The sequence below is a fragment of the Ammospiza caudacuta genome, chromosome 3 (assembly GCF_027887145.1).
Source record: "Ammospiza caudacuta isolate bAmmCau1 chromosome 3, bAmmCau1.pri, whole genome shotgun sequence".
Classification (NCBI taxonomy): domain Eukaryota; kingdom Metazoa; phylum Chordata; class Aves; order Passeriformes; family Passerellidae; genus Ammospiza; species Ammospiza caudacuta.
The window spans coordinates 48,467,225-48,480,648 of record NC_080595.1 but is presented as its reverse complement, the minus strand read 5'-3'; the positions used below and the strand labels follow the sequence as shown (position 1 = coordinate 48,480,648).

The 13,424-nt window shown below is 38.1% G+C and overlaps 1 protein-coding gene across 1 annotated transcript in view; it reads right to left on the bottom strand.

Moving 5' to 3' along the window:
* Positions 1 to 5,021: 5,021 nt before the first annotated feature.
* MTR (5-methyltetrahydrofolate-homocysteine methyltransferase) overlaps positions 5,022 to 13,424 on the bottom strand; it is a 51,556-nt gene continuing 43,153 nt past the window's right edge. The window contains exons 28-33 of the mRNA XM_058801766.1: positions 12,240 to 12,395; positions 11,353 to 11,549; positions 8,176 to 8,376; positions 7,287 to 7,479; positions 6,446 to 6,558; positions 5,022 to 6,313 (exon numbers count right to left, since the gene is read on the bottom strand). Coding sequence (XP_058657749.1) covers positions 6,221 to 6,313; positions 6,446 to 6,558; positions 7,287 to 7,479; positions 8,176 to 8,376; positions 11,353 to 11,549; positions 12,240 to 12,395 — 953 coding nt within the window. The 3' untranslated portion in view covers positions 5,022 to 6,220. The remainder of the gene's footprint in view (positions 6,314 to 6,445; positions 6,559 to 7,286; positions 7,480 to 8,175; positions 8,377 to 11,352; positions 11,550 to 12,239; positions 12,396 to 13,424) is intronic.

The following is a 13,424-nucleotide window of genomic DNA, read 5'->3' as shown; positions in this document are numbered from 1 at the left end:
ATGTCAAACCCTTCTTGTGGAATACCCAGAAATTTGGATGCAGTAGCCGGTTGCAGTTGAGGGAGACAGTGACACAGAAAGAGGCAAAGCACGCAATACAATGCCTAATGAAATCCTGCTGATCCAACACATGAAAGTCTAAAATCTTCATGTACCCCCAGCTGACTGCTGACTCCCGTCTTACAGCATTTTCAGCTAATGCTTATCTTTAGAGACAAGATGATAATTGGTAAGGAGTGTACACACTCCTACATCATGTTAAGTTTTTAATGTCTTGCTTTCGTAGTCCTTATCACATGTGTGTATCTGGTATTATAACAACTGTATAATAATAACTTCTGTTCCTTTAGCTGCCCTGAGAAGTGAGAAACAATATTTGGAAGAAATAAAAGCAATAAACCCAAGTGGTTACATTTACTTCCCAAATAAAGCACAAACAAGGTCATGCTTTCATAAGTAGCAAATCCTTGACCACATGAGTAAAGTTGTTAGGTTAAGTGGTGATAGTAAAATCTGATCTCATGGGCCAGAGAGAAACAATGTGTTTATGTGCTCTGCATTAGTATTCTGGAGAAAGCCATCTATTTGGTTACAGAAAAACTAAACAAGGCCAAAACTGTACCAGCAGATAATTACTGTGAAGCCAGCCATTGCAAATGACCGATTATGCAAAGAGGACCTTGCGCAGCACTTAGCAGGAGATCTCATGAGTAGCAGCTTCCTGAAATAAAAGCAGCTGAGTACAGATGAGCTTGAGACAGCAGCTGGAAACAGGCCCTGACCAGGCAGGCAGGAGCACACGTTGTACTGAGGCACCTGCAAAGGGCAGTCTGCAAAACAAGTCCTTTGGCCATACAGGGCAGCGTTTCATCTCCCTGCCTTGGTGTCCCACCGCCGCCCTAATCGACAGAGAGAGACAAACACAGCTCTTCTCACAAGGTCACAGCAGGAACAGAGGTACAGAAGGAGTCCACCAACCACAGAGAACTGACACCTTTTCTAGACCTCATATTTGCTCTCCACTTCTGAACCTCAACCTAGATTTCCAACTGATGGCCGGATCAAAAGGAATAAAGTTGTCCACTTCCTGGGAAGAAGCTACTTGGCAAGAACCTTGATGAAATTCAACAAAACCTGAAAATAACATGTATTTTTAATTAAAAACACAAACATATGGCATTCACAGGACATTACAGAACTTTCAGTCACATCTCCATATCTGTATTGTGAAGTCAGAGAAGGGGAAACAAGTACAGATCAAGTATATAAAGAAGTAAAGTAAGAACAAAACATCCCCTAAAAGTTGCACTCTAACAGGAAAAATTGATCTTTTCAACAACTTGAGTAAGGAAAAAAAATCCATTACACCTACACATCCAGAGTCATTTTATCTGCTAGACCAAAGGAATTCTTGGATCAAAATTGTACTGACACCTACCTATGTGCAGCTACAGAGCTGATGCAGAGTTTTAACTTTTGAAAACTGTGGAAAAAACTGGCTAGTTTATTTTCATTTCTCCCAATATTTTTCCAGAGTCAAGGAATGCCAGTGTCACTGAAAATCCTTTCAGAAACGATCATGTAAGTAATGAATCCAACAACTTCAAAATGGGGAGGGGGGGGGTGTTGTGACATGGGCTATCCTTTTTTTCAACAGCTTCTTACTTAACACCAGAACAAGTTCACGACCTAATTATTATTTCCTCCTCCTTCTTCCATTCTAAACGTGCAAATACAACTCATCAATCCCAAGTATGCATTAGATTGAGGAAAGCTCCTTTAAAATTATTCTCAAATTGCATTTCCTATAATGTGCACATAAAAATGTTTCCCTTATTTTCATTTACTGCAATTACTAATGTTGTGAATATCTTGGTTGTAAGAGACTTACATTCGCCATAACTTAATCTTTCAGTTCTTCTCAAGAACTGCCTGTTCTTCTGCAATTAAGTTACCCTCGGTGAATCCCACACTACTCTATCTTCTTTTGTCATATGTAGAAATTTCTGCAGCTAGTGCAGCAAACTTTCCAGTCTCATAAATCATTTTTATCAGCTATTTCTAGAAAGCAGTGATAAAGCCTTTTCAATCAAATTATAAGTGTTTTGTAACCTGAGTTTTTAGTCAAGATAAATTTTGCTTCATAATATATTTAAGTCATCAGCTGCCTAAAGAATTTTAAAAGCGTTTGTTATAACAGCAAGGCATGGATAAATTCTTTACTTCTAAGTAGTCCATACCATTAAAATGCTTCAGTTGAAAATTACATTAGTTTTATTTAGTTTTACTACCAGCTTATTATTAACTGTGGGCTTAAAACAGCACACTGACAAAGGATGCAATTAAAGACACATTTTGGTTTTGCTATCTAGATGAAAACCACCATGTAACTAGAGATGCAGTTAAAACACAGGGAATAGTTTATCCCATTGTGTGGCCTTCTCATTAGTATTTTAGGAATGATTGACATACACAGTATAAGGCTCCCATAGGCAGAGCTATCAGCACCATTTATTAATATTAGCCAATGTTTGCCGATGAAAAATCCTCTCTTTCTGGAACAGTAACTTGTTCAGACATAAAACAAACTTTTTAAAGATTCCTACAGCTTCATTTTGGCAGAACCTACGTCAAGAGCACCTTGACGTGCAGCTATAGAGGAGGGCTGCTGGAGGGAAAAGGAGGAAGAAGATGCCAATTTGACAGGAAGATGGGACAGGAAAGACTATGAGCTAAGAACTAACAGGGGTTCAGTGTGAGTTTCCAAACTCCCTCCACATACTTCGTGCTCTTTCTGTAGGAAGGAACAGCAGAGACCACCCCACCCTGGCCTGGGATCATACCCCTTGGCCTGATCAGGAGCTGTGGGCACAGGACACACCAGGGCAGTGGGGAAGAAAACAACGCCTTTCATCCCACAGTCATCACGGCAGCTTCAGGCCAGCAAGAATAATTATTAGCTTGCTTTTGCCATCCTGGCTGAAGCTGAATCACAAACCCAAAGCACCAAGTTTGGTAATCTCAGCTGAGGTCTCCTTTGCATAGCTATTTATGTCAGGCACGTGGCATGGTCAGAAACTCGCGATATTCAGCCATGCTGGTATTATTAGAACACACATGGGGGCAAACTCCACTGGGTTTTCTGTACTGCCTTTAGCTGAACAGTTTACAAATGCTGGGTGAAAGCAGGGTGGATGTGTTGGCATTCTGTTCACAGTGCATCTTCATTTGAAAACTGGCACCTACAGAAGCCTGACAATCAAATGAAAAAAACTTAGTATCAGGTCTGAACAGGCTTTGCTGTGACAAGGCCATAATAAATTGAGGGCACAGGAATCCCTTTCTCCAGGGACTGAGACCGTGTGCTACTGTTTCTGTAAGGGAACCACCCTCCTGAACTAATTAATTGACTTTTTTCTTTTCCTGGTCTTCATTTTAAGACCCTGAATCCACTTTTTCAAGGCATGCTCAGGTAAACCAGACAAAGATTTAAAAAGGGAAATTAATGACACCCAGTCACCGTTACTAGTAAACAAATCCTTTTAGAAAAGGCAAGGCCCTCATAGGCCTATCACTATTCCCCTCTTTTTCTGGACATGACTTGTGTTTTAAGAAGCAGAAATTAACTGAAAGGGTGTATAACTTTCACACTGTTAAGCAAGAAATCAGAAGCTTCACAAAAAATGCAGAAATACTTGCCAAAAAAAAAAGTGAGTTTTAGGGTTTTTTTGAGACATGAACTGACCTTGATAGCAGTCTCCTGACAAAATAAGCTGCACCAGATTCTTCCCAGGAGTAACAGCAGCACTGAAACAGACCTGCTAATGAAGGGGCAGGTTTAAGGGTAATATTCCCTCCTCACAGTCATAAAATTTATGTGCCTCAAAACTTAATCTCCAGTCTGCTGGCCGGACTTACAAGAAAAAAAACCCAGTATCCAAACTCTATTACTCACAAGAACTAAACCAGAGTAATTTACAGAGCATTCTAAATTTTCCATCATCTCTTACATCTAGAACCTTTGTTAGTAGTATTCAGAAAAGCACTGCAAAAATATTTTATGAATTCTAAACTTGTCTATCAAGTGAAACAGCCTTACCTGGTACAATTACGAGACTCTTTTACTTCACAATTTAACTTAGTTCTGGAGACAAGAATGAAAATTTGTCTTACCCAAAATGTCAACTGACAATTTAAAATAACAAAGCTTTAAGGTAATTGTTCCTTATAAAAACATTTGCATAATAACCAGGAGTAATTATTCCAAACAGATTCTCCCAATGACAAGTTTTGCAGGCAAACATGAAGATTTTCTCAGTGTGTGATGCCATGTGTGAAGGGCTAAAGCAACCACACTCCATTTGAAAGCCTCTGCGTGTACACCAAGTAACACCACCACTGTTAGACAGCAGGGACCTCCTGCTGCCAGCTGTACTCACTGAACTGGCTGCCACTGATTTCAGGAAAATAAATCAATAAACAAACCAAGCTGAGCAAGTCAAACTTTGACCCCATTCACACAATCAAATTTTCAGACTAAAGGTAGTCTGCTTCCAAATGTAAGAATATGGAAGAGTGCCGGAGAGGAGAGATTCCAAGCATTAAATTGATCAGCAGAAGTGCAATTACCAAAAACACAGCAGAGAGGACTGCAATTTTCATGTGCGGCATATTTCAGGAACAAATAATCTTTTATATTAAGAACATTTTACTTTATTTTTGGCAGTCTAAACGAGTGTTCTACTGAGAAACTGTTCCCACTACAAAAATCAGCTGCTGAGCAAGGACTTGTGACAAGTCCCTTGACATGGAGGGAGGCAGGGGGAGGGGAGATCCATTTAGAAATTATTTTTGTAAGTCATTAAAGGATGAGCCATTCTAAAAGATTCAGTTAAGAACACACACAACTACTTTAAAAACCCCATAGCAGCCTCTATAATTTCAGGTTCATGGTACAAGCACATATTAATTTTGACATTATCTGTTCAGATTACTGCACACATTTTATTGTTGCCATTTAAAGGATTTTAATAGGATAACACCATCTTTATTAAACTGCTGATACAAGATGAGTCTTTCAGCATAAAGTTAGATGAAGACATTACAAAAATTATGTAGCTATTAATAGACTGCAATAAACTATTAAAAGATCTTCCTTACAATATTGGTCTTTTGTTTACAATTAGAGACCAAAAAATGAGGGGGTTCTGTCCTAATATTTTACAAATTAGCATTTAAATAATACTTGAAACACTTTTCAGAAATTATTGAAAGCTATGAACGATTAGCACAGTCAGTTAAATCTGAAGAATAGTCTACAATATTAGCTGTTACATATGACAGTACTATTTGCTTTTAAAATCCAGTTTTCTGGAAGGTTAAAATTTTGTAAAAGTCAGCTCCAAGCTTTCTAGCTGTCTACAGTAGCAAATATGCTACTCTCATAATTTTCATGTACAAATGATTGTTTATGTATGAATTAAGCTTGACAACATTAACTGAAAGGTAGGAAGTGCCAGTACCCTTTATACAGAATAGACAGATTGTGACTTGCTGAAAGGAAGAGGAAGCACAGAGAAGACAAGTCCAAGGGCTCTGTCATCCCATTTCCCAATACAGATCTCTGATACTACTCCAGAAGATTGTATTATTCTTATAGTTCTACCATTGAGAAGAATGTGTATTCCCAAGCACAAGATTAAACACTGAGCAGATGATTTTTTAAAAGGAGATCTGTTGTACTTCAGTTGTTCTTGATCACTCAGTATAAAACATTTTGTGACTTTGCAAAAGAATTGCATCATATTTCTGTCCCTGGACTTACGAAAACACACTAAAATAACAGAAGTCAAATTCTGTTCTACGCATATCCACAGCCATGGGAGAGAAATTCTTGCCCCTGATTTCAAAATCTTCCAGAGAAAAGGAAAGCTTTGCAGTTTCCCCATCTCACCCTAAACCTACTTTCTGTGCTAGAGTCTTTGTGAAAACAAAAATAAATAAAAGTATGCTGCTGTGACTGAGCAACTAAATACATTCATGGTCCCAAGCCAAGGGCACCAGGCAGACTTGATGTGAAATATTAAGTTCCTTGATTAAAAATTTAAGACAATCAGACAAGCTACTGGGGTGGATGGAAGAAAGCTGCTTCCAGTGGGAAGAATCTTCTTGCTCCTTCTGGCAAACAAGACCATCAAAAAAGGAAGTTCACCCACAAATATCACAGTTGTTCAGTATCATATCCCAAAATGGGTTCCAGCCACTTCTCCACCTCTGCCACAGATAAATTTTTTCTCAGTGCATAATCTTCAACCTGCAAAGGGATCACAAAATACGATGAAAATTTTGAAACGCCAGCTTTAAATGTTTACAAAATTTTTAAGACATCTGCTTATAAGATTATTTTGAATGCTCTGACACTACTACAATTGATGGTGTTAGTTACCTGATCTTTACATATCTTGCCAACAGCAAAATATTTGGAATTGGGACTGGAAAAATAAAGGCCAGAAACTGCAGAAGCAGGTATCATTGCTAGTGATTCTGTTAGACCAATTCCTGGAAAAGAGAATAAGGATTTTATTATTCTTTGAATTTAGAGATTCAGCACAAATTCAGAGCCTTTTTTTCATGCTGGGTGGCTTCAAGCAAACTCAAAAAAACCAAGCAGCTTTCAATGAAAGCTGAAACCAACCCCTTTTTCAACTTAATGATTAAGAAAACTTTAGAACTTTAAACATACCACAGACTTTCATTACAATTACTGTAGAGTAACTCTATGGTTTGAAGGAAAAAACTTGGACATTTTGGCAAATGAAGTTTTGAAGCACTGAAAATTATTTTTGGAATTGTGGAAGTAACAGTGAAACATCTGACACGCAAAATGTAAGAGGAAAACAAATGGATTTAATCCCTTTTTAAAAATTACCATCTCAGGATTCCTGCAGACCAGGAAATACTCTGCTGAATTGACTTTTTTTCCTGTTTCTATCTGAAATGTCATCTTACCACCATAAGGATGCCAGAAATTTTTTCTGTGCAGCAGAACCCTGTTTGCATGCAATCTGCTAATTAGGGACACAACTCCTCCACCAAAAGCACTGGCAATGTTTTGCAAATTCTTCCTTGAATGAGGCAAAATAAAAAGGGAATAAAAAGGAAAAGACAGCAATTCCCAGAAGCACTGGGAATGTAATTCTGTAATTCTGCAACAGCCAATTTTTCTTTGGTTGGAATTTTGATTTCACATAAAAAGCTGTTTAAGAATCTTAGCAAAGCAAAGTTACCTGTTGTTTCCTCAATGTTTGCAAGTTTCCACATGGTGAGTTTTTCTGTATGGTCAGGCTGGCTGGGATATCCAGGGGCAGGGCGAATTCCCTCATATTTAATTTTGCGTAGGCCAGAGAGATCCAGCTGCTCGCTACTACAGTAACCCCAGAATTCCCTTCGAACTCTTTCATGAAGCTCCTCAGCAAATGCCTTGGAATAGAATGAAAATATATTTTTTTTATTTTTTACTTTGTACAGACCGATGCAATAGCTGATTGATTAACAATGACAGATGCTTTCTCACATTCCCATTTTCATTTTAAAGAGAGTTCTTAACACAGCTGAGATATTTGAAAGAATTAAAGTTCACATGAAACGCTTATTTTGCTAATTCAAGCATGTTAGTTACTTCTCTTATTGGCATATGTGCTTTTTTGTTTGTCCTGCTTTAAAGAGGTAAAGGTGTGGACAAGTAACCCAAAAAGACAAAACACATTAACCTATGGTAGCGACACTTAATTATAGCACTGAGGTCATTAGGTCTTGATTATCTGGGTGTCTGGCCCAGATCTAGCTATGGAAGGCCACATCATTCTTGCTCCATGCTACAATCAGATACAAGTGTGTGCTGCTGCTCCTTTTAGCAGAGGACTTTTCCTCTAGCTCAAAGTGGGAAACAGATTTTCTGAACTGCTTCTGCAGCCTATGTGATTTACCAGCACCAGTTGCCCTTCAAGAAGAATTCCCACTTCAGTAAATATCTTCAACAACAACAATAATAATAATAATTTCTGAAACCCTGCTATAGCTTGAAGTCCCCAGCTAGAGCTAGCTCCACTTGCATTGTACTGAAGTGGCTCTAAGTTTGCTGAAAGTTGGAAGGAAACACGTGATAAAACCTCATACCTCCGCCAACCGATCACCAAGAGCCTTCACCATTATGATGTTGTATTCATCCTCCTGTTTCCTAAATTCACTGCATAAATCCTCTACACCAAAGCAGGCCACTGCAAACAGCCCCAAGTAGTCACAAATGCCAGAATCCAGGGGTGCTATGAAGTCAGAGAGGCAGTAATATGGATCTGTGCAGGCAGAGTCCTTTTCAGCCTAAAGTAACAAAATCAATGCGATAAATCAGAACATTTTAAAATAAATCATTAGTGCAGTATTAAGCTAAAGACCAGTATTTTTAAGACTAAAGGGCCTGGAGTATTTCTGACAAACACCTAACTAGTCTTTGAGCCATGGTAGTTTTTCTGTAGTTAGAAGAAAACCACCTCTCTTACTCTGGGGACATTTGGACCACTGAAGAACAAAACATCAAAGAAGAGAGATGCAGCACTGAATGCACATTTTGCTTCTATTTACAGCTACTAAGATTTAACAGCTTATACTGCAAAAAAATTATTACAAAGTAAGGAATAGTCTTGTGCCAACAACTGGGTAAGAGGAGGAATATTTCATCTCCACCCCTAACAGATTCCACATTTGTTAATAAAACTGATGGCTGATGTGCAAACTGAAGAATTCTTCAGCAACTCCCACTGTAGAATGGCTATGAGTTTATAAACACTCCTTATGCTACAAACTATGTGCTCAGTAATCCAGACAAAACAGTGCCCAGGATGCAGACTTTTTACTAATCACACACAAGCAGAAACAAAATGTATGTATCAGTACTGGAAAGTTGGATCCTAAGCAAAGTTCGAGCGGGTTTAATGCAAAGGGAAGGGGCCCAAGAGAAAAGGACCTTGAGGTGCTGGTCAATATCCAGCTGAAGAGAAACCAAGAAGGCCAATGGCACCCTGGCCTGCATCACAAACAGTAGGACAAGTGATTCTTCCCCTGTACCTGCCACGGGTGAGGCTGCATTTGAATACTGTGTTCAGTTTTGGGATCCCCAACTGAGGAAGAACACTGAGGTGCTGTAGCAAGTCCAGAGAAGGGCAATGAAGCTCTGGAGCACTCATCCTGTGAGAAGTGGCTGAGAGACCTGGGGAAAATGGGGCTCAGGAGAGACCTTATGGCTTTCTACAACACCTGAACAGAGGCTGTAGCCAGGTGGGGGCTGGTCTCTTCTCCCTGGTAACAACTGCCAGAACAGGACGACACAGTCTTAATCTGTGCTAGGGGAGTTTTCAGTCAGACATTTGGAGGAATTTTTTCACAGAAAGTGTGATCAGATACTGGAATAGACTGCTCAAAGAGGTGGTGGAGTCACTATTCCCAGAGGTATTTGAGGGATGACTGAACATGGCACTCAGTGCCACAGTCTAGCTGACATGGGGTTGTTCAATCATAGGTTGGACTCAATCTCAGACGTCTTTTCCAACTAATTGATTCTGTGAAATAGGGAATTATACTGCTCACTGGATCCTCTTCCAAAATGGAAGAAAGGTAACAGAAAGAGGTACCTGAGCACCCAAAAAGAAATCTTGAATCATATCAGTACATTCATTGTGGAAGCATGATTGCTGTAAAGAAGTGGCACAGTTCTTGTAAATCTACCCAACTTCCAGAGAGAGTAAAGTTATTTAATGGCTATCACTTAGCTGAAGAATAATTTTTTTAACCAATGACAATATTTTAGCAATGTGTTTCACCCATTCCCAACTGCATCTTAAAAGCAAATAAAACACTCCTACCTCTGAAAAACAAAGAAAAAATGTCTATTAACCTGCACAGTTACAGAAAGTACCATAAAATCAACAAAATATCCTTTTTCCTCACAGGTGAAATTTATAATAACTTTAAGATTCATTTGCAATTATTAGAGCTAAGGATAATATTACACGCATCTCTAACTTTTAGATTTATATCACATCCTAAATTAGCATCAATGTCACGGAGAGAACTCTGTACTGAAAGGAACATTTTATATAAGAAACAGAAGACAATTATTCTCTTCTACTTTGCTCTGCTGAGAACTCTCCTGAGTTACTGTATACACCAGGCTGGAAGAGATGCAGCTAAAATACATGGAGTCCAGAAGAACAGTACACAGAGAGTTTCATGACCTTAACCTTTGAGAGAAGCCTGAGTAATTGGGATATACAAAGTAATAAAAGCTAAGGAAAAGAACAGTATTCCAATAATTAAAACATTACAAGAACAACATCAAATCAGGTATTTTCCTTGGGAAAATCCTGGGAAAAAGCCAGGAAAAGAAAGAGTAGTAAAGTTGATTTACATGGGATATCAAAATGTTTAACTAGGCCATAAGTCTCTGAAACACTGGCGCTTGTTGAGAGCGCTTTATATAAACATCTGCCATGGACTGTCGAGATGCACTGGATCCATCTCAGGGAACTGCAACAGGGCCACGTATTTCTTAGCACAGTTCTGCAATGCTGGCACACGACTGTGCTCACAGAGTACTGTACTCCAGAAATGCAGGTAGTTAAACTCTTTTTCTGCCACATTTGATGATTCTGAATATGTGAACTATGAAGAAGCCAAATCAGAAGACAGGGAAAAAGGAGAGGCAGAATATCTTGCAAGCTCAATCTAGCAAATTAACTGCAAATCGAAGTAAGTATGATTCTCTCCATCAAAATTAGCTGCCAAATAATTCTAAATGGCCCCTTCATATAGTGAATTTTACAGAGAAATTAAGCATATCAGAAACACTTCTCTCCAATGGGCTTTATTTTCCATGTTTCTTAAATTCTAACTGGGTTTAAGCATTAACATGTTCAAGCAGAATTCTTCATCTAAAGTAGAATCCAGTGATATTAGAGAACTAAGGTTCATTAGGTTCTAATTTATCTTGAAACAAGATTCATGTGATTAATTTATACAACATACTGCTTTAGGACATCTTAAAATTGAAACAGAAAATGCACAACATATCTGAAGATGTCAAACCTACAAAGCATTTTGTACAGTTATTACAATGCAAAATACTACAATACAAAGACCTAGCTCATCACTAACAGAATCTTGTTATTATTGAAAGAAATGACAAGACAATAGCACAGAAAGATTACAACAATTTTCTACAGATTTTAATAAGGCACTTCTATTACATTCCTGAAATTCAGGGGGAAGAAAAGTCCCTTAATAATTGTGCTGTTACTGTACCTGTTGCCTCAAACCATAAAATTTTGCTATTGGTTCTGAAGATCCCACTGCCTCTTCTGCAGCATACAAGTGGATATCATCCTGAACACTTTGAGCTGGCCAGAACCCAACCACACCTCTGGCTTGTAATTTCTTTTCATTAATCAATGTTTTCAGTAGATCTTGAGCATCATTATAAACTCTCTTTGCTTCTTCACCTATTAAAAAACAAAATAAACAACGAAATTGCCTTAGAAAAGGCATGTTTTCATAACTGGCTAAATAGATTTAAGAATTGTTTGAAGATTGATTCATGTTCCACATAATTGTCCAATGACTGCAATGATCTGTCAGCTACAGCAATAGAAGATTGCAGTGTGATCATAGGGCTGTAACAACATATATCTTAGGGAATAAAAAAACCCAAACAAAATGTTTCAGCCAGCACCTAGTAGAGGAAGAGAACACAGAATAAAATGAGCAAGAGACCTGGTGCATGTACCGACATTACCACAGTGCAGCAGACCCAGAACATCGCTTTCAGTGTCACCCTTGCATTTTTATCACCTATTTCAAAGCCTACAGAATAGCTTCAAGAGGAGCTTGCCATCTTCACCCACAGACACATTAAGTGCTCTGCTGCCATTTTCTGTTAATAAAATACTTCCCTGTGCTTTGGCAGGTGAATGCTAAGTAAGATGACTGAGCATTTTTCCACACTTATTTTCCAGCCTCACATGGCAACAGTTGGTTCACTAAGCCTTGCTTTGAACAAATTATTTCAGTGACATTCTTTGCATGTATTTGTACTATTCCTAATGTATTTCATTAAACATTTGGAATCTTACAGCAGCACATTGGGCCTGTTAGCATTTGTTATATGAAGTAAATGCAATTTCAGTACTCACCTACAGTTTTGTCATTAAAGATCTTAGGGAAACTCCGGTTGGGATACTTTCCCCTAAGCTGCCAGACGTCGAAGAAGGGCTTCCAGTCAATGTACTCTACCAGCCTCCTGAGGTCATAATCTTCAAAGACTTTTGTGCCAATGAATTTTGGTTTAACTGTAGGAAACAGAAGTACAATTGGACATGATGAAAATAATTTAAAATTGCTTTCACATTTGCAGTATAACTGATGTTCAGCAGCTTCCACCCCTGCAAATGACCTCTTCCAAACTGACTGTCCTAAAATTCTCATAGTCATATTTTCCCAAGTCATACCATAATCCACAGTTACAATGTAACCAAAAAAAAGCATAAAAGGCATATAAAGTTGAAATGGAAAAATTAAGGCCTTTTGTTCTTCCACGTAAATAAACAGCTTTTAGCTGCTGGACTTTGGAACTTATTTAATTGGTCAGAATATTGGCCAAGACACAAGACCAAACAAACCTACACAACTTATCAATCCCTAACATACTTCATGGGCCTTCCACATTTACCAGTTCCTTTCTATACACAGACATGTACTATGACACTGCAGAATATTTCTGTAAATTCTTATGTAATTTCTAAGAACTTTTGTACGTTTAGATGCACACACACAAGTGATAAAGCAAGATGGATGCATCTGTGTAAAGCCAGAAGCTTTGCACTTGTTTTGTCTGTACAATACTTTGTCACACATTAAGACAAGCTATGGAAAATTAGCATCTTGTTGAATCTTGTAAATGAAACAACAGAAAGCATCATTAATATCACTGCAGGATGCAACCTGAATGCTGTTTATACTTCTAGTATAATTTTAAAAAAATAAAACAGTACAAAAATTGATGGGGGAAGGGTAGGAAAGAGTGTAAGGAGGAATTTGATTAAAATGCCGTGTTACAGCATGTGTTCCCCAAATATGGTACTGTAAGGTGTGCAATGTAATGAGCCAGGCAGACAGTATTTTCAAAAGCTGTCATTAGTGTTCTCTTTGATTATATGTTGTGATGGGTAACTCATTGTTTTGGGAATTTTTTCAGTTACATTTATTGAATATTAATTTATTTTTTAAATGAGCTGTAAAAAAGCAGAAACAATGTTAAAAGTAATGCAAAAAGATCTCAGTTGAGACAGATACCAATTTACTTAAGCTGTTACACTGCT